Below are 18,204 nucleotides of genomic sequence, written 5' to 3'. Positions count from 1 at the left end.
CGTCAGACTTTCTAACATTCAAGGCTGATAAAACTATTTGAATTTGGATATTGGGGTGGGAGAAGAGCCCAAATAAAGATATTCACACAGGTTTTACCACACGCATGGAAAATATGTTAGGTTATGAACTGACCTGATCCATGCCAGTTTGTAAGTAAGGGTTGTATGATGACCATATGCCCACCCACCCAGTCCTTTTTTTTCCTGCTTGTGTTCTTTCGGTCTGGCTGATCCAGATTGCTTCTGGTGCTTGCTGAAGAGGTAGCCTACTGTCATGAACTAGAACTGACATGCTTCCTTCAGCAGACAATGAAGTGGAGAGAAGGGTCAAGGCTGAGGTTATCCACCACACTTCAAGACCCTCAAGGGACAAAAAGATCAACCCTTCATCTGCAGCTAAAGGGCATCGCCATCAAGTTAGTAGACCATCCAGGCCACCACAGCCACCCAAGAGAAAAGATAAAGTGAAGAATAAGGAAACCCTGACAGAAAATCTGACCCAGTCAAGTGAGCCGGCGGCTCCAGAAGGAGAAGCTAAGGTGGCCAGTACTGTGGTGAATGTGGACATGGTGAGGGAGAAAGAGGAGCAGCATGAGGAGTTTCTGGGGCTCCTGGAGAGTGGCTGCCAGGAGGAAGGTAAGTCTGATAGAAATCGCTCCGTTGCTGGTGTTAGTAGTGACTGAAGAAAAAAAAAAACATTCAAGTCATAGAAAAACTGCCATAACCATTTGTCAGCTTTTGCATAGATTACCCAACAGTGTAGAATTATCTAAAATGCTGTACTTGAATCTTGAGAACTGTTGGAGAATTGGATATTGCTCAGTTGCCCCAATAATATGAATACAATTTTTATCTACAGGTGTGAAACCCAGGAATATGGGTGTCTGTGAGTTTCTGCTGTTAGTTTTGGTTGTTACAGTAGTCATCTTACTTTTTCCTCTCTCCATCTGGTTCTGTTTACAGGTAAACATTTATGTGTGTCTTCCCCTTAAATTACAGTGATGACCCATGGCATGTCATTAGAAATGCAATTTTATATTTGTTTCTGATTCATGGATCAGAATTGAGGTAGGGGTTATTAAGGAAAGACAATGAATATAGTTGTGCATGTTGTCTACATGTCTAAACGCTGCCTAAACCTTGATTTTCTTTAATCAGATTGTACGAGAACATGAGAGAGCAATGATCTTTAGATTTGGACATCTTCTTCAAAGAAAGCCCAGAGGACCAGGTATAGACCTGACTTTGAACCAGTGTAACCATTGTGGCTTAAGATGCTGTAAACATTTGTTTTGGTGTTTTTTTTTTGTCCAGGGCTCATTTTTACCCTCCCATTTTTGGATGTTTGCCATAAGATCGACATTCGATTAAAAATGCTTAAAGTACCTACTCACACAGTAAGTCCACTGAGTGCTAGTCCTAATTGTTAAATGTAAATGTAACACTCTGTAAATGATTATGTCATCAATGCCTGGTTTGTGTCTAGGTGGTAACAAAAGATCTGGTTAGTACAGAACTGAGTACAGTATGTTTCTACCGGATTGAGAACCTGTTCTTGTGCTACGCTTCACTTGCTATGGTCCCATCCATACTGGAAGGTTTAATGCAGGTCTCAAACAAAGAGATTCTCGCCCATCACACTTTCACTGAAATACTATTGGACAGGAAAATGATTGCTCAGAAGATTCAGGTATCTTTAATCTCCATGAAATTGCTTTCAAATGTGCAGGAAATCATTCTTTTTTAAATTAAACATCTCAGCTGTTGGATATCTTTGATGTATTGTATCAGGAACCAAGAATGTAATTCATTTCTAAAGTTTAATTTCTCATTTCTGACCAAGGTTTCTCTTGATTCTGCTGTCTGCATATGGGGAATCAAAGTTGAAAGAGCAGATATGTAAGTAATGAGAGATACGTTCTGTTATTTAAGAGACTCACACAGTTCTTATATTGGTTTGGTATGTCTGTTTCAGTGAAGACATTTATCTTCCCCCTGAGTTGCAACACAACTTTGCTATTGAAGCCGAAGCCAAGAGACAGGCACACATCAAGGTCAGAACTTTGACACAGGTCATCCAAGATTAAAGCATTTCTAGTTGCAGGTTACATCAGATGCCTTCTGCACACAAGTAAATGGATTACGTATGTCATATGCATCATACCTGCAGATTGACACTTATGACTGGCATGACTGAGTGAATGCATTTGTTTCAAAAATGTCTTAAACATAGCACTGTCTCAGATGAATTTCACTATAAGGGTTTTGAGTTAATTTAAAAATGTAGGTTTATGATAATAGGTACATTCACTACTATGTATTACATCATTATCTTTTTACATGTCAGTGTACTTACTCCCATGGCAATTCAGTGGCGCCCCCTAATGTCTGGCTGATTCCTGCTAGGTGATTGCGGCAGAAGGGGAGCGGGCAGCCTGTGAGGCGCTGAGGGCCTCCACCGATGCGCTCTCTGGTTCCCCCGGTACCCTGCAGCTCCGACTGCTTCAGCTCCTGCATAGCCTGCAGACGGAGCGCTCGTCCCTTGTGCTCAACCTGCCCCGTGGTGCGCTCCAGCTGCCCACTGACCTCCCCAGTCTCCCCAATATCATCCTACCTCCAGTGACCATGACCCAGCAGAGTCCAGTAGGTGATGCCAGTGATTCTCCCATGATGTGAGGGTTTAGCATGCATATGATGTTTACCATTTACAGACTAGGTTGGACTGAAAGCAACTTCAGTGGCAAAAAAGGGAGCCCAAAAAGGCTTTCCTGGATGTTATCACCATCCAATTATACAAGCTTTTCATAATTAAAATAGAACTCCTTGTGTATAATGCAATTACCGACATTCTGGATGGATAGAGTGCTCATATAATGCAATGATGAATCATTTTGTGGATTTGAATAACATGTTCAACTACTCAGAGGCACAAATATAAGCTGGCAGTGAATTATTTTATTATCTTTAAACATGTGTTATGTTTTAAGTGTTGAAGACACCACCAGGTTAGATGATCACACAACTGCTTGTACGATACATGTTAGCACCTCATGAACTCTTATGTACACATAAATAAATTCCCTTACACAAAGTTCCTTATCCATGTGTGAGTTCTTAGCGCCTTTTGTGGAACCGCTTGCCTTCCTCTGACCTGGAATTTGAACTAGACGGTTTCTTCCCAATGCTTCCCAATGGTGCCGCCCCTACCATTGGCTTCATGGTTGCTGTAATGTCATTAGAATAAAGGGAATTTGATTAGCTGGGTTTTTTTCCAAACCTGACATCTGTCACGTTACTAAGGACTTTTAATGATCTCCATAAACATTTTAAGCAGCAATACAAAGCATTCATAACCATATTTATACAGCTAAAAGCATTATACATACTGCACATACAGTATATCAGTATGAAAAAATGTGGCTCTGTCACAACTGAAGAAGCACGTGTAATGTATAAATAGTCTGGATCTTGAGGAGGCTTTGCCACTGATGTATCGTGTGAGTGTGATGTGATGTGATGGTGGCTGCTCACCCTTGTTCTCCAGGCTGGGCTTGTCCTCCAGCTTGCGCTCCAGGTCCTGGATCTTCTCCAGTGCAGCCTGCAGAGCCTCCTCTGCCTGGAGCGCTCGCACCTCAGCGCCCTGAGCACGCACCTCCACTTCACTACAACACAGACAAGGGCACCGCTTCTAACCCACCACACCTGTGCTGGTACACATTATAATCTATCTGAATGAATATACTGAAAAGGTACACCAATATACTACAACCCCAAAACAGAAAAAGTTGGGACTAATCTGCAAATCTCTTAAACTCATATTTAGTTGCAAAAAGGACACAGACAATATATCAAATGTTGAAAATGAGAAATTTGACTATTTCATGGAAAATATATGTTAATTTTGAATTTGATACCAGCAACATGTTTCAAACAAAGTTGGGACAGGGGTAACAAAATGCTGGAAAAGTTATGTAATGATAAAGAAAACAAAAAGAAGAATGTTTCAAAACTAATTAGGGTAACTGGCAACACGATTGGGTATGAAAAAGAGCATCCAAGAGAGGCAGGGTCTCTTAGAAGTAAAGATGTAGGTGTAAAACAAATTGGATGGCCGTGGTCTTTTGGACCTTAGATGACACTGCATCAACACCAGACCTGTTTCCAGACCGGTCATTGTATTAGCTCAGGACAACCTCTGATAACCATTGTCTATGTGCCCAGTTTGATACTCAATTCCAAAACTACAGCCAAAATTGTAACAGCTAAAATTGTATTGAGACATGATACAAAAAATACCACCCTCTTATCTGGGCCTGAGCTTGTTTAAAATGAACTGAGGTACTGTAACGTGGAAAAAGGTCCTGTGGTTAGACCAATCAAAGTTTGCCATTTCTTTTGGAAATCATGGACTCATCTGGGCTAAAGCCCAGAGGGCCTATCCACATATCCAACCTATCCAACTTGTTTTAGTGCTCAGTTCGAAACCCAACATCTATGACGGTGTGGAGGAGCATTAGTGCCAACAGCATGGGCATCTTGCACATTTGGCAAAGTACAATCAATTCTGAATGATGTATACAGGTTTTGATCAACATATACTGCCATCCAGGCAATGTCTTTTCCAGGGACGACCTTGAAAATTTCAGGAAAACAATGCCAAAATGAATTCTGCACATATTTAAATAGTGTTTCTCCATAGAGGAAGAGTCCAGGTGCTAAGATGGCATGTCTGCAGTCCAGATTTGTCAAATTAGGTGCATAATGAAAAGCATGACTAAGAATACCCCATATTGTTGAGCAACTGAAATCCTATATCGGGGAGTAATAGGACAACATTTCATACTCAAAACTGTAGCAAATGGTCTCCTCAGAGGTGAAGCAGCACAGTGGTCAATGTGGTTCAAGTGGTTCAATATGAACATATACTTTCCATGAAATAGTCCACATTTTCATTTTCAACATTTGATATGTTGTCTATGTCCTTTTTGGTGCTAAATATGGGTTTACAAGACTTCTATATTATGACATTCTGTTTTTATTTACATTTTACACAACGTCCCAACTTTTTCTGTTTTTGGGGTTTTACAACTAAAAGGCAGATTGAAAATGTAATAGAACCTACAGACTGAGATTTTGTGACCCTTTTGTTAATGTAACAAAATTGATATAATGCCCTTTTAATTATTATGGCTCCCTGCCTTTTAACTGATAGCGTACAACTATTACTACTAATGAAAATGGCACCAAATCCTGTATATGTAGGGTGTTATGTTCCTTTTACAGGTAAGTGCATCTTATCAAAAGACAGGTCTGAAAAGTCCAAACATACAGTAATTCCTGCTGGAGGGACTCCACAGTGGCCAAGGCATCAAAAGCTCTTTGGGCATTTGGTGTTTGAGGGCGCACAACAAGTTCAGTAGTCTACAAAAAATCCAAGAACAAAACAGTTAGTCCTTAGACATGCATTCTTTCTGCTTGAAGATCAAGTCATCCAAAACATTCCACTGACCCCCTGTATTGGCACTTTGTCCTCCCCCAGAGTTCTCTCAATGATATTGCCATCATGGCCAATTAGTTTCAGGATGCCTCCCTCTGTCTCCAAACTCGCTCCCTCCTCTTGCTGTGGGTGAGCACAAAGATAAGTAGGACGCACGCCAGTCACCATAGAGTCATATATCAGAAATGTGTTGACTTGCAGAGTTATTATTTCTGTAACCTTTAAATAAGTGAAGGCAGTCTTCTCAAAAAAGTAACAAATGTATCTGTTAATTTATACATCTGACACACCTCAGACTGATCATCATCTTCTTCCTCCTCCTCCTCCTCCTCCCCCTCCTCCGACTCTTTCACCCTTTTTGTCTTCTCCTCCTTCACCTTGTTCTCTTTCTTCTTCTTCATCTCATGTTCCTTCTCCTCTTTCTTGTCTTTTGCTTTCTCTGTAACTTTGCGTCTGGGTGTTGTCACATCCATCTACACAGCACACAAGCACAGTCTAGCACATACCATTTGAAAACATTCATTGTAACCATGTATAATGACAAAAAACATATTAGGGTACGATCAGACTTGGCTTTTTTTTTTTCAGAAAACAGCGTGATGTAGGGCGTTTACCCGCTAGAAGTTGAACATTTCTCAACTTTAAAAACAAAAACAGCTCTGAGATGCAGAAAAAACGATCAAGTTTTAAAAGAAGCCGAGGACTTTTTTGAAAACAGGCAGCTGCGAAAAATATGCTCAGTCTCAACGTACCCTTAGACAATATGTAGGCTTTTTGTTTTACAATTCTAGGTAAATACGTTTGTAAGCAGCTAAACATTGTTTTAGCCATACATTCCAAAATACCTCACCGAAGGTATACAGTAGCTAGCTAGCTGTAATTAATGCTACTGTGTCTATATAGTCAACCTCCTAATTTTCCTTAAAAAACTGAGATATGATGGGGGAATTCAACTAAACATCAACTAATCATTTTGTGACTGGTTGTAATTGCATGTCATCCTCATCATCCTCACCAGAGAGTCCTGGCTGCCTGCCAGGGTGGGGCTTTCATCCCTGAACTGCAGCGCTGCTCTGCCTGAGACCTGCAGCTGCACTGGGGCCCCTTTCACGTCAGACAGCAGGATGCCACAGGCATCCACCCATGCACCACACTCCCTCTGACCAGTGACACACACACACACACACAGACACACAGACACAAACACACACCCACACCAAGAGATGGAGAAATTATCTGATCAGGTAGGTTTTTATGGCTCATTAATAATGACAGAATAGTCTGAAATCAAATTCTTAAAAACAGGTTTTAGCTGCCCACCTCATTCAATGAAGAGACTCATACCTGTAGCTTGTTGAGTTCATACAATTCGTTCTCTGTCTCATCCTGTGACATGTTCTTCTTGACCTCCTCCTCCACGATGGCTTGACATGAGCTGAGGGATTTGACAAATCTCAGTAATACTAAATATGACCAAAGTTTGTACTTAAAACAATGAGAATATGAAATGCTTCTAACAACATAATTTCATCATTGGGCCCTAATTTGAAACTGCAGGGCGGACTATGAACAGACTTGTTGACAAACACTGCGAAATCACAGGTGGTCAAACCAAATCTTGCTGACAGTTTGTAGTCATGTGTCAAATGTGTTTTTATTAAGAAGATTCATGGAAATATAGTCTAGGTGATGGCCTGGACACTGTTATATTGTGGCTGATTTATGAATCACCAAAAATCCAGGAACCAATCACAAGCGCTTACAGTATGGAGAAGGCTTTACATGATCATTTATTATTTGTTCATTAGACTGACGCTTTAATCCAAAACGCCTTATAGACGTCAATTATTACAGCACCAGTCTCCCCGGAGCAGCACAGGGTTAGGTGCCGTGCTCAAGGGCACAACGGTGGCAGCACAGGGTTAGGTGCCGTGCTCAAGGGCACAACGGTGGCAGCACAGGGTTAGGTGCTGTGCTCAAGGGCACAACGGTGGCAGCACAGGGTTAGGTGCCGTGCTCAAGGGCACAACGGTGGCAGATGGGAATCAAACCCACAACTGTTCTGGCTACTGCATGCTAGCCCCACTCCTTGGCCACTACACTACTGCCCCTACTGTAATTCATAGAGAGGCCACACAGAGGAGTGTAGTTAGGAGCCCTGTTCAACACAACCACCGGCTTTTGTATCAAGTTGTGGTAGCGCAGAGATATAGAATGAAATACGGTCAGGGTGTATGTTTGTGCTGGATTTTACAGCATCGAAAGCGATTCAGCCAATCATAATCAAGGACCGGAACTATCCGTTTTATAATATGTCATACAAATAAGTGCCTTCTGTATTTGCTTAATTAAAAAGGGCCATAATCACAAAGATCAATAATCACAAAATAATACACTCACTGATACATTACATAAAACGTGATGTACTGTAAACGGACAAGTCCTTTTCTACATGATCTCATTAAATTACCATGTGATGTATGTGGAGAAGTAGTCCACCTTCTGCGAGACATTTTTGGCATCCTCCTCCAGTTTCTGCATGGGTCCCTCATTCCCAACATTGGATTTGAGCCCTGGGACTGGTACTGGCTCCTGATCATCACAGTGATCGGGCACCATGAGGAGCAAGAGGTCTACCATCCAGCGGGTCAGCATAGTATGAATGGAACTGACCTGTACAGATGCAAAAATAAAATTCAGGTGAAACACATTTTTCATACACAAAGTGCAACAAACTTATAATCTTACATACATGTAATCTTACAATAGAGGAGCAAACCAACTAAAATGCCTGCTGTTACAGTAATAAAAACGGGACTAAGAAGCAAAGGATGACTTTGTAAGAGACATCACACTGTTCAGCATCTACCTCCTCAGAGAGTCTTAGATTTTCACAATCAAAGAAGTTTGTTTGAGTGGCCATGAAATCCTGCATTGTACTGAAGATGTTGTCCATCTCTATCCTGAAAAGAAAAAAACAGCAAGACACAAGTTGGCGAATCCCCCTGTACCTAATAAAAGATAAGAAAGATGACACATAGAGCCTAAAGGCCCTTTCACACCAAGTCTGAATTTTCAGACAAAATATCCACACGAAATCACACAGGAAATTAAATACATGTGTTGTTATTATACTTCACTCGATTTCATGTCAATATTTGTTTCATAGCGACAGTATGAACAGTGTTACACATACATGTGAGGTGGTTGAAATGTAAACCAAAATGAACATAAAACTAATCAGTGTACTGATATTTGGTTGTGTTTGTGACCTGTGAACAACAGGAGGCCCCAGACCAGTCCTCACCTGTTCTCAGTTCTCTGCTTGATCCGGTCAGGCTCACACTGCACACTGTCCACCAGCTGCAGGGCCTTCTCAGCCTGCTTGGTCCAGTTAGTCAGCCCTTTCTCCATTTTCAGCCAATCACAGTGTGGCAGGCCCTCTGACCGACCACTAAGACCCTTCAGTTTACTAATCCAAAACTCTAACGCGCCCACCAGAGACATCAGCTCCTTGTGAATGCCTACAAATATGTGATGGTTAATGCTGGACTTTATTACACCAATACAGCACTATCTAATATTTGTTGTGTGATTACCTTTGAATTGAATATATTGAGCGAAATAAACATGGAACTACAAACCAAGAGTAACACGTGCAGTACTTTTACCAGGTGCTGTTACCAAAAAGTATATGATTAACTGGGTGGAACTGTGTGTTGATATAGCATCAAGGGGCAGTCGTGGCCTACTGGTTAGGGCTTCGGGCTTGGAACCAGGGTTGCCGGTTCGACCAGTGGGAACGGCTGAAGTGCCCTTGAGCAAGGCACCTAACCCCTCACTGCTCCCCGAGCGCCGCTGTAGCAAGGCAGCTCACTGCTCCGCGTTAGTGTGTGCTTCACCTCACTGTATGTTCACTGTGTGCTCTGTGTGTTCACTAATTCACGGATGGGATAAATGCAGAGACCAAATTCCTTGTATACGCAACTATACTTGGCCTAGAAACCTACACCTACATTTACATTTACATTTTACATCAAATATTTGAATAGCATTGTCTATGTTCGCTTATGGTTTCTGGGGGTCTTTTTTACTGTGCGATGGACACAGTTTAGTGTAAAAACGTCTGTGTACTTCTATCGCTAGACTCTCACCACTTTCTCCATTGATGCGGGTGCCCATCTGCTTGTGGAGCTCGGAGACAGAGCGACCAATCATTTTGATGGCTTCCTGGCCCTTAGGGGGCTCCCCGTCAGGGGCAGGGTGTCTGCGGAAAACCTGTAGCCCCACCTCTACCCAGGTCTCCTGCAGCTGCATTAGTGCGTTTATAGTCTCCTGTCCAGAGAGCAGCTCCTCTCCTCCGTATCGCTCACACTGGGTAGTCAACATCTGCAGGACAGAGATGTGGTGGAGACAGTTGAATGATCTATTCTACCACACACATGCATAACCAGGTGCATACATATGCAAAGACACACACACTCCACCTACATACAGGCACATATTAATATGTCAGTGTGATAAATGAGAAAACAATATTCATCATAGTCATCCTCACCATTGACCACTCATTCAAATCAAGTAGTATCTTCTCTTCTGATGCCTTGTCAAATATCACATCTGGTTTTCTGCAAAAAATATGGTCACCCATTATTATGTCAGCAAGCAACAGAATGTAATTCCTTTATCTAAAAAAATAATGGCTCATTTTGATGCAACTGGTTTTAGACAAATCAGGTACAGTAACGTTACACCCTTAGCACTAAATGGATACCCAGTACGTCGAACATTTGTGAAAAGGGGAATTCCTACATTGTGCTACTTTAAAACATATGACCATGATAACCAGATGGAATTGGTCAAATGTCCACTTTCTCTTAACGGCTATTATCACCTTACCTTATTTCTCTTCTATTGCAAATGTAATACTGCAGGAATTCAAACCGCCGCTCAGTCCTGCACATTCTCTCTGCATGTAAATGAGAGTGTACATGTGTGTATTTGCTTTTGTGCATATGTGTGCCTCTCTGTTTATGTGTGTGTGTGTGTGTGTTCGCTTGTGAGTGTGTGCGTGCGTGCGTGCATGTGTACTGTGTGTGTCTTTATGTGTGTGTGTGTTCATGTGTGCATGCCTGTGTGTGTGTGTGCGTCCGTGCGAATGTGTGTGCGTGTGTGTGTGCGTGTGTGACTTCATGTGTGTGTGCGTGTGTGCTTGTGTGTGCATGTGTGTTTTTGTGTGTGCGTGTGTGTGTGTGTGTGCGTGTGCATGTGTGTTTTTGTGTGTGCGTGTGTGTGTGTGTGTGTGTGTGCGCATGTGTGTGTGCGTGTGTGTGTGTGTGTGTGTGTGCATGTGTGTGTGCGTGTGTGTGTGTGTGTGTGTGCATGTGTGTGTGCGTGCTTGTAGAAATGTAATAAGTACCGGTAACCCTTCTCTATCCTCTACAAGCCGATTGGTGTACAGTCACTAAATGTACACATAAATTAATTTATTGTATGGTCCCGCATGAACGGAATTCCACGAAACTGGCCATGCATTCAGAGGGTGTCACAATGATAATACACTTCCAATTTTTGCAGTTTTGAACATGTCAGCCAAAGATACCTGCAATTACAATGCCTCATTTTTGCTTTTTCATTTTTAACTAGGTGGCACTATACCGCAAATGAGTGGTTATGGGATGGGTTGAGATGACCCCTTGAGACCAACAAACAAAAACAATCCTACGGTTCTCGAGATATTCACAGAAAACTGTGTCCGCTCTACCCTCCTTTTGGGGGTCTGGTGCGGTGGGTAGGTTGGTTTTGTGTAATCCCTGTGGGGTTACATGCTCACCAAGTCTCGTGCAGCCCGGTCTTTCAGTGTCCCGGGAATAATGACACAAAATATACAAAACACAAAAACCAACAAAAAAACCCCTGACTAAACCTATATGACTGCTACGCTAGCTACACTAGCGGCAGTCATAATAAAACAAGCTGCGGCTTGCCCTTTCAGGCAATCAATATATATCAATCCATTTTTATACCTTTGCGCTGACGATAGGCATTATCTTTTTGGGTTCTCATGAAAACCTCAAGGCACGTGCTTCAAATGTGCTGCAAATGTTGAATTGCGTTGTGGCGCAGCAGGCTACAGAGCCCGCACCACGTATGGGCCCGAGTGCCCACGGGGACCCAGTTTCGAATCCGACCTGCTGTCATTTCCCGATTCCCAGCCCATCTCTCACTTACCTGTCACTCTTCACTGTCCTGTCCAAATAAAGGTCCCCAAAAAAGTTCGCTGTGACCACATGTATGTCCCTTTCTCATGAACACAATGTCTCAAGAATGACTCTGAATGGTTTTAATAAGCAATTGCTTTGTTTGAAGGCCAACAGCAGAAGGCTCACCTTCCTGACCCTAAGTCTCCCCAAGTCTAAAACTGAATTACCATTCACCATTATTTGTCTATTTATTTTGTTGACTGCATATGATTACTTTATCTTACTTCAGGTTGGTAAGGATGAAATCATGCCAGTGATTCATGTCCTCCTGCATTGCTTTAATCTTCTCACACTGGGTGGATTCAATCTCTTTCAGCTTCTGAACAAAGTCTGTCAGTTGCTCTTTCCATCGGTCCATGAGTTGCGTAATGCTGTTCAAATCCTCAGCGTCCTGCAAAGACAGCACACTTCACATATCCAGCCACAGGAAGAACAATATTACTCCATTAAAGGATATCTATGGCTGCTTATGAGGAAGTTCAAGAGTCATTCTTGTAGAAATTCTTGAACACAGAACATTGATTAAATAAAAATATTCCGTTCTTATTCCGATTGAACAGCCATACAGTCAAGTCAGGTTGCCTGCTTCTCAAGGAAAAGACTATTCCGACTATTCCGATCAAAGATTCTCAAGCGCTTGTAAGCACCTGATCAAAAAAGAACGTGCCCCATGTAAACAGATGACACAACATTTTAATTCGGAATAGTTTAATCAGAATGTGGCTACCGTTCTGGTAAATCATCCGGCTTAAAAAAAATCTTACCTTGGACGCCAGGAAGACAGTGAAGTGTTCTGCTGTCTTGGTCCAGGTTTGCTCGCTCACATGAAGTCGACTGACCAGCTGCAGATTATTTAACTTTATTACCTGTGACAAAATAAAAACACAAACTATGTCAACTCATAATCATTTCAGACAACAGTATGGCTATTATGAAGCAAGACATCAAGAGAATCAAAAGGAATAATTCACTACAGTTGCAATGTCACTGAAGGGGAATAAAATGGATTTTGCTGGGTTGCTTTGAACTGATATATGTCTGGCTTTGGTGACCTTGAGTGCTAGGCTGTAGGTGACACCGCTCCACAGATCGCGCTCATCCGTCAGGCGCAGCACCTGCCTCTCCAGCCTCCGCCGCTGCATCTCATACAGGTCATGATACTCCCCCACCATACTGCATAAGACAAGGGGAACAACAGGCATGTACTACAGTACTGCCTATTCATATGATGGATGAACAATCAAGGGGAAAAGTAATAATCAGTCAAAACTCAGTCATATTTTTTTAATGAACCAGTCAAAAATCAGTCATATTTTTTTACTGAACCAGGTTAACTTATATAACTTAAGGTTTTACAATAGCAATGGCATGAAAGTGCTTTACAAAAGACCTAGTAGTGGTTGGGATTTAGGGCTGTATTTTGGGCTCCAGCGCATGGCATAAAGCTCGTTATTCACCCGCGCAAAGCTTTATTCAGTATTTTGCACGTTTATTTTTTAAACATTGCGACCAGGGGTGTGGCAATTAATAACCTAGGGAGGGGCCTGGCGCGTTGTCTAAAAAACGCTATCATACACCACCTAAACCTGGTCAGAAGTCAATGGCGAGTTGTTCATATGCTATTTTAAGAGCGCATGTCAACAGTCATATTGGCAGGTGCACGCACCATCCTGCAAAGCATTACAAATTGCACGATTACAATGGGAAACATAATTAGAATAAAGATATTACGAAATACTGTACATCTCATGATGAGTAGTTATTCACCATCATTTGCAAATTGGTAATGACGGTTAAAAGTGATTAGGGGAGAGGCGAGAGACACATGGAGCACAGCTGAAGACGCACTGTCACGAGATATAAGCAACTCCTCTGCAGGATAAATGTTGTTTTATTCAGTCATTTCAGCAATATTAGGGTAAGTGTTGCTTTTTCCAGCCTATGATTTCGATGGTAACCCATTGTCAGTCAATAGTGAAAGTAACTGCATATAACTGTCTTCATTGACTGACACCTTGGTGAAGTTAGTTTCACTTTGCCAATGAGTTCAAATAATAGACGAGTGCAAATGCGTGAAGGCTATGCTAGGTTTTAGTAATGCATGGTTTAAGAATGACTATTTCATACGGTCTCGCAAGCAGCCTCCTTCAAATGCGCCGTTGAATGCCAAAATACCGATGCATTTATTTGACATATTGCGCTTTGCGCCGTTAAAGGGAATGCCAGATGTCATTCTCATTGGTTTAAAATGATGTTACGCCCCAAACACACCCATATGACTGATTAAAAAACCTAGGAACACCTTGTTGCGCCATGCGCTCCACTTTTGATAACGAAACCCCTCCCAATGTGAACTGGACATCCTACTTAATTTTAATAGACTTTTGACGAGTGACGATGCAATTTAGAATGTCATGATAGGGCCCTTGGTGTCCGTTGACTCACTCAGAGCTGCGCTGAGACTGGTCCAGTGCTTTGGACAGCTCCTTCTGTGCTCGTGCAGCCTGTTCGGACACGTTCTCATCATGCTCTTTGACCCTGCTCAGTTCTCTAAGGAACACACACAAATGCACACAACAATATTGAGATGCGCAGCAGAGCAGTAGATGACCCACACTTGGAAACACAAATCTAAACATCAGCTGCCTAAAGCCACAGGCATAGCACAGTTATTATATACATTTGTTGGGAAAGTCTGTTTGTATCTTCATCATCTGCTGAGAGACACAATGTCATTGTTTTTCAGTAAACCATCGAGAATTCTACAACCTGTTCAAATAAATCATCAGAAAACCAACCATTGGAACAAGGCCTGTGCTGTGTGCCAACTACATTCTGAATGTGATGGTCGATACTTCCAGCAAAAGATGGTAGGCAGGGATCCTGCTCTTACCTCCATTCCTTACCATTTATGGAGACCTCACACTGGTATCACTGTGGTGATCATTTGTTGACTTAATTCATTATTAATTTAAGATGATTAAAATCAACTTAACTTTTACATAATAACACAACATTAATTTGATCCTTGAGCCTCTGTAACAGAACCCTTGAGGAAACAAGTATCCTGCCAGTTAACCCCAAATCCTTGCTTACTCATTGAGATGTGCAATGGACTTCTTGAAACACACAATCTCATCAGTTAGACGGCGGTCCAGAGCACGCAGGGACAACATCTCCTTATGCAAGCCCCGCAGCTTCCTCGGGATCCGGTCCAGCAGTGCCACATATCTCTGTCTGGATGCACAAACAGGGTAAGTTTATGTAATTCCAGAATATGGCATTAGCAAGACCAATTACAATGTTCAGCTTGTAATAATCAAACCTGAGCTTGGCCAGGATCTGGCCACGTTCGGCACACTCCACGCTGACCTGGCGGATGACCTCATGAAAGACGATGTTGTAAATGTTCTGCTCTACCTGCACCAGGTCCAGCAGGCCCTGGACCTGTCAGAAGGGATACACAGAATTACACTGACCATGACATCACCCAGGGGGAGCACAAACACCAAAGTAATTATAAACATCATATCAGCTCCCAAAACAGTATAACAGCATCAAGCTCCATGTAAATAAACAGCAACCCCCACTGCAAATATAAACATCATGACCCCATCATGACTTCTCTTAAATGTATACATTTTCACTAAATATGCTCACACCCTGAACACCTGAAGTGGCTAACTGGATAACATTTGGGAAAGTGCTGTGAGAGGTTAAGGGTCCTCTTACCTGGGAAACACCTGTCAGCTCAGTACTGTCCAGATTCACTCCTGCCTTGTCCAGCATCTCATCCATGACCCTCAACAGCTGTACAGCCTCCAGTCGGCCACTTGGCTTCCTGACAACCATACCCAGACATGGCTAGTTTCCACAGTGAATGCTCTCTCTTATCCACATACAATAGGCCATAACAGAACCTTATTTTTGCAAAACTTTTCTTCACACAGAAAACAGATGTCTTTACAGATAGGACATTTAAAATGTACCTTCCCCTAACCCTAGGATCAGCAGGTCCTCTTTATCATGACATGATAAAGAGGACCTGGTATGGCATAAAACTATTTTCTTGCCCTATCAAAAAAGGACATTCTTCTCCATCAGTCCAAGGAAAGAGGACTTCATGCTCGCTTACATAGATGGAAAAATCCTCAGCATCTTATCCTCATCCTCCAGAAGAACAGTGTATTTACTGAAAAAAGAATGTAAGGTAGTGTCATAATAATAATAATAATAGTAATAATAATTAGGAGTTTGCAGAAAATTAATATTCATGTCAGGACAGAGATGGTGTTAACCCACTCCTCATAAAATTCAAGGCCCTTTACTCCCTTGCTCTTCACAATGTGGTATTCCTCAGGGATCAGTGTCTCCACTGGTGCTGTGGTCTGTGGGGAGAAACACCAACTCAGTGAGTTTAAATCCCTTATGAGAAACCACACTCAAATCAAGTCCAAGTTTATTAATAATCAGTTCTACCATGTACAGGACATACGTACATACATATGGGACTGGTTCAAAATACAGTCCCAGTCCAGATTGTTTGGAGGTAGAGCAGAGACAGTTCACCTAAACCACCTGGGTGAAGCTGTTGCTCAGTTACAATCTGATCTACTTGCAGTAGTGGGCTGCACAGCAATTTTTATCCAGTCAATTCAGAGTGAACCTCTTTCAGTGCATCACCTCAGAGGGGAGAGCCAGACCATCAGAACATAACTGATGGCTGTTCATGAAAGTATTTATCAAGCTTAAAGCTTACTTTCTGTGATGAGGGTGAGGAGGGTGAATTGGCTCTGTCTGTTGTGGGAGGTAGAGGAATATGATCCTTCTTTGAAGCCACTGCATCCCAGAGAAAAGAGATGTCTCTGTTGAGAAACACAGAAGCACTTTCATGTTGATTTTATTCAAATATTAGACACCAAACATATGTCACATAGGATTTGCAACTGAAGAGCAAGTAAATAACAGTTGTGCAAACAGATTCACTCTGGTCACACCTCCCAGCTCCAGTCAATGAAACGGGCTGGTCCAGAAGATACTTGTATTTCTTCCGCCCCTGGGGATGATGCCACACTGGATCTGGGCATCGCAGGCCATGGATCTGAGAAATAAACACATTCAAATACAGTAGGCCTAGACCATTTCTAGGCTACATTATGAATTGAGCGGAGGTATGTTTTACCAAATGACTACAGAATATAATTGCCTGACATTACACAAACCTTGCAGGCTTGGGACGTCCTGCTGGCTTTAGAACATTCTGCTTTACAATAGGGGTGTGCAGCAGAGGTGAGGGTTACCAAGAGCTCCTCTGGGATCAAGTCTTTACGGAACGAGGCTACCTGCATCGCATCCCTTTCGGTCTCTCCCATTTTACTTTGTAGATCAGGAAGTTTCGCTGGGCCTAAAATTATAGAAATGAAACGATAGGCCTACGATAAACAATACCGCAATAGGCTAAATTGCCTGATATTAACATAATTTAACGTTTGGCAATAACCGGTCTATTTAATTTGTAAATTAATCCGTAGCATGCTGAATTTTGAGCGAAAACTCAGTGAAACATCACTGTCAAAATAGTATTCTTACTTTTAGCACTTTGAAGGAGTGCAGAGGAACTAGTTTTCTCTCCCTCCTGTTTCGTCCACACAGAAGCCTGACCTGACTTTGCCAGCGCTGACATAATGGTCACAGCAGATCACTAGCCGCAGTTCATTCGAGAAAGCGTAGCCTAAACTTGCAAAATGAGTGGCAAAATGTCAAACTTATGACATTGCTCGATTGAGCCGGTTTTTGTATTTTCATGACAAATAGAAAGAAAATCACCCAAATATGTATATATAAAAAACCTAGACTAGGCTACTTTGAGTTTGCTCGAGTAACATACTGTATAACGCTAGTCATCTTCCGCACTCATTCCCCCCCCAGCTGTTACCAAGGTCACCACTCGTGTATCTATGGTAAACAAAAGGTTGTTTTATTCCTGAGACACGCAGAGGCAAGAGGGCACGTCACAGTATGGCCTGCCATAAATTAAATTCTTTGACCAAGGCAAATTAAACTTGATTTCACCAAAGACATTTTAGGCCTACAGTTAACGATTCATTCAACGATATAGCCTACTTACTTTGGTGGACTCTCTGTGGGAGAGAACTGTAGACAATTAATTATTCAGTGAGTGATTGTTGTCTTGGCAGCACAAGTAGACAGACAGACCAATTATGATTGTTTTATACCCTACAACTTTAATAGGCTACTACACTGGCCTATGCATTAAATTCTTACAGTAAATTGATTAAAACAAGTAGATGCCTTGAGAGAGGTCAGATGATGGATGGCCCTTAATAAGACAGGTGTAACACTGAAGGTATCCGTAGACTATTAGATCTACACCACAGGAGTGGTTCATATGATTAGTTGGGTTTCCCTATTTCACCCTGTTAT

General features: G+C 42.1%; 2 protein-coding genes and 1 long non-coding RNA gene across 3 annotated transcripts in view; 2 read left to right on the top strand and 1 right to left on the bottom strand.

Moving 5' to 3' along the window:
* Positions 1 to 18,204, top strand: part of LOC121677501 — a 76,159-nt gene that overhangs the window by 48,995 nt on the left and 8,960 nt on the right. Inside the window, exon 2 of the long non-coding RNA XR_006021014.1 lies at positions 15,998 to 16,012. This is a non-coding gene — a long non-coding RNA (uncharacterized LOC121677501). The remainder of the gene's footprint in view (positions 1 to 15,997; positions 16,013 to 18,204) is intronic.
* nphs2 (NPHS2 stomatin family member, podocin) lies at positions 276 to 3,092 on the top strand. Its single transcript, XM_042056201.1, has 8 exons — positions 276 to 636; positions 860 to 963; positions 1,159 to 1,231; positions 1,315 to 1,397; positions 1,487 to 1,690; positions 1,844 to 1,899; positions 1,976 to 2,054; positions 2,407 to 3,092. The coding sequence occupies exons 1-8, from the start codon at positions 291 to 293 to the stop codon at positions 2,674 to 2,676; spliced, it is 1,215 nt and encodes a 404-aa protein (XP_041912135.1). The 5' UTR covers positions 276 to 290; the 3' UTR covers positions 2,677 to 3,092.
* On the bottom strand, positions 2,936 to 17,721 carry axdnd1 (axonemal dynein light chain domain containing 1). Its single transcript, XM_042056152.1, has 25 exons — positions 17,350 to 17,721; positions 16,983 to 17,164; positions 16,758 to 16,861; positions 16,520 to 16,625; positions 16,063 to 16,148; positions 15,896 to 15,952; positions 15,493 to 15,601; positions 15,086 to 15,207; positions 14,857 to 14,997; positions 14,206 to 14,310; positions 12,813 to 12,933; positions 12,525 to 12,626; positions 11,985 to 12,151; positions 10,056 to 10,125; positions 9,652 to 9,886; positions 8,805 to 9,021; positions 8,367 to 8,460; positions 7,968 to 8,170; positions 6,842 to 6,932; positions 6,513 to 6,656; positions 5,788 to 5,970; positions 5,510 to 5,620; positions 5,330 to 5,421; positions 3,532 to 3,662; positions 2,936 to 3,224 (listed from the first exon to the last, which is right to left on the bottom strand). The coding sequence occupies exons 1-25, from the start codon at positions 17,441 to 17,443 to the stop codon at positions 3,115 to 3,117; spliced, it is 3,177 nt and encodes a 1,058-aa protein (XP_041912086.1). The 5' UTR covers positions 17,444 to 17,721; the 3' UTR covers positions 2,936 to 3,114.

The sequence above is a fragment of the Alosa sapidissima genome, chromosome 12 (assembly GCF_018492685.1).
Source record: "Alosa sapidissima isolate fAloSap1 chromosome 12, fAloSap1.pri, whole genome shotgun sequence".
Taxonomy (NCBI): Eukaryota; Metazoa; Chordata; class Actinopteri; order Clupeiformes; family Clupeidae; genus Alosa; species Alosa sapidissima.
Note: the sequence above shows the minus strand (reverse complement) of the source record. Positions and strands in the feature narration are given on the sequence as shown.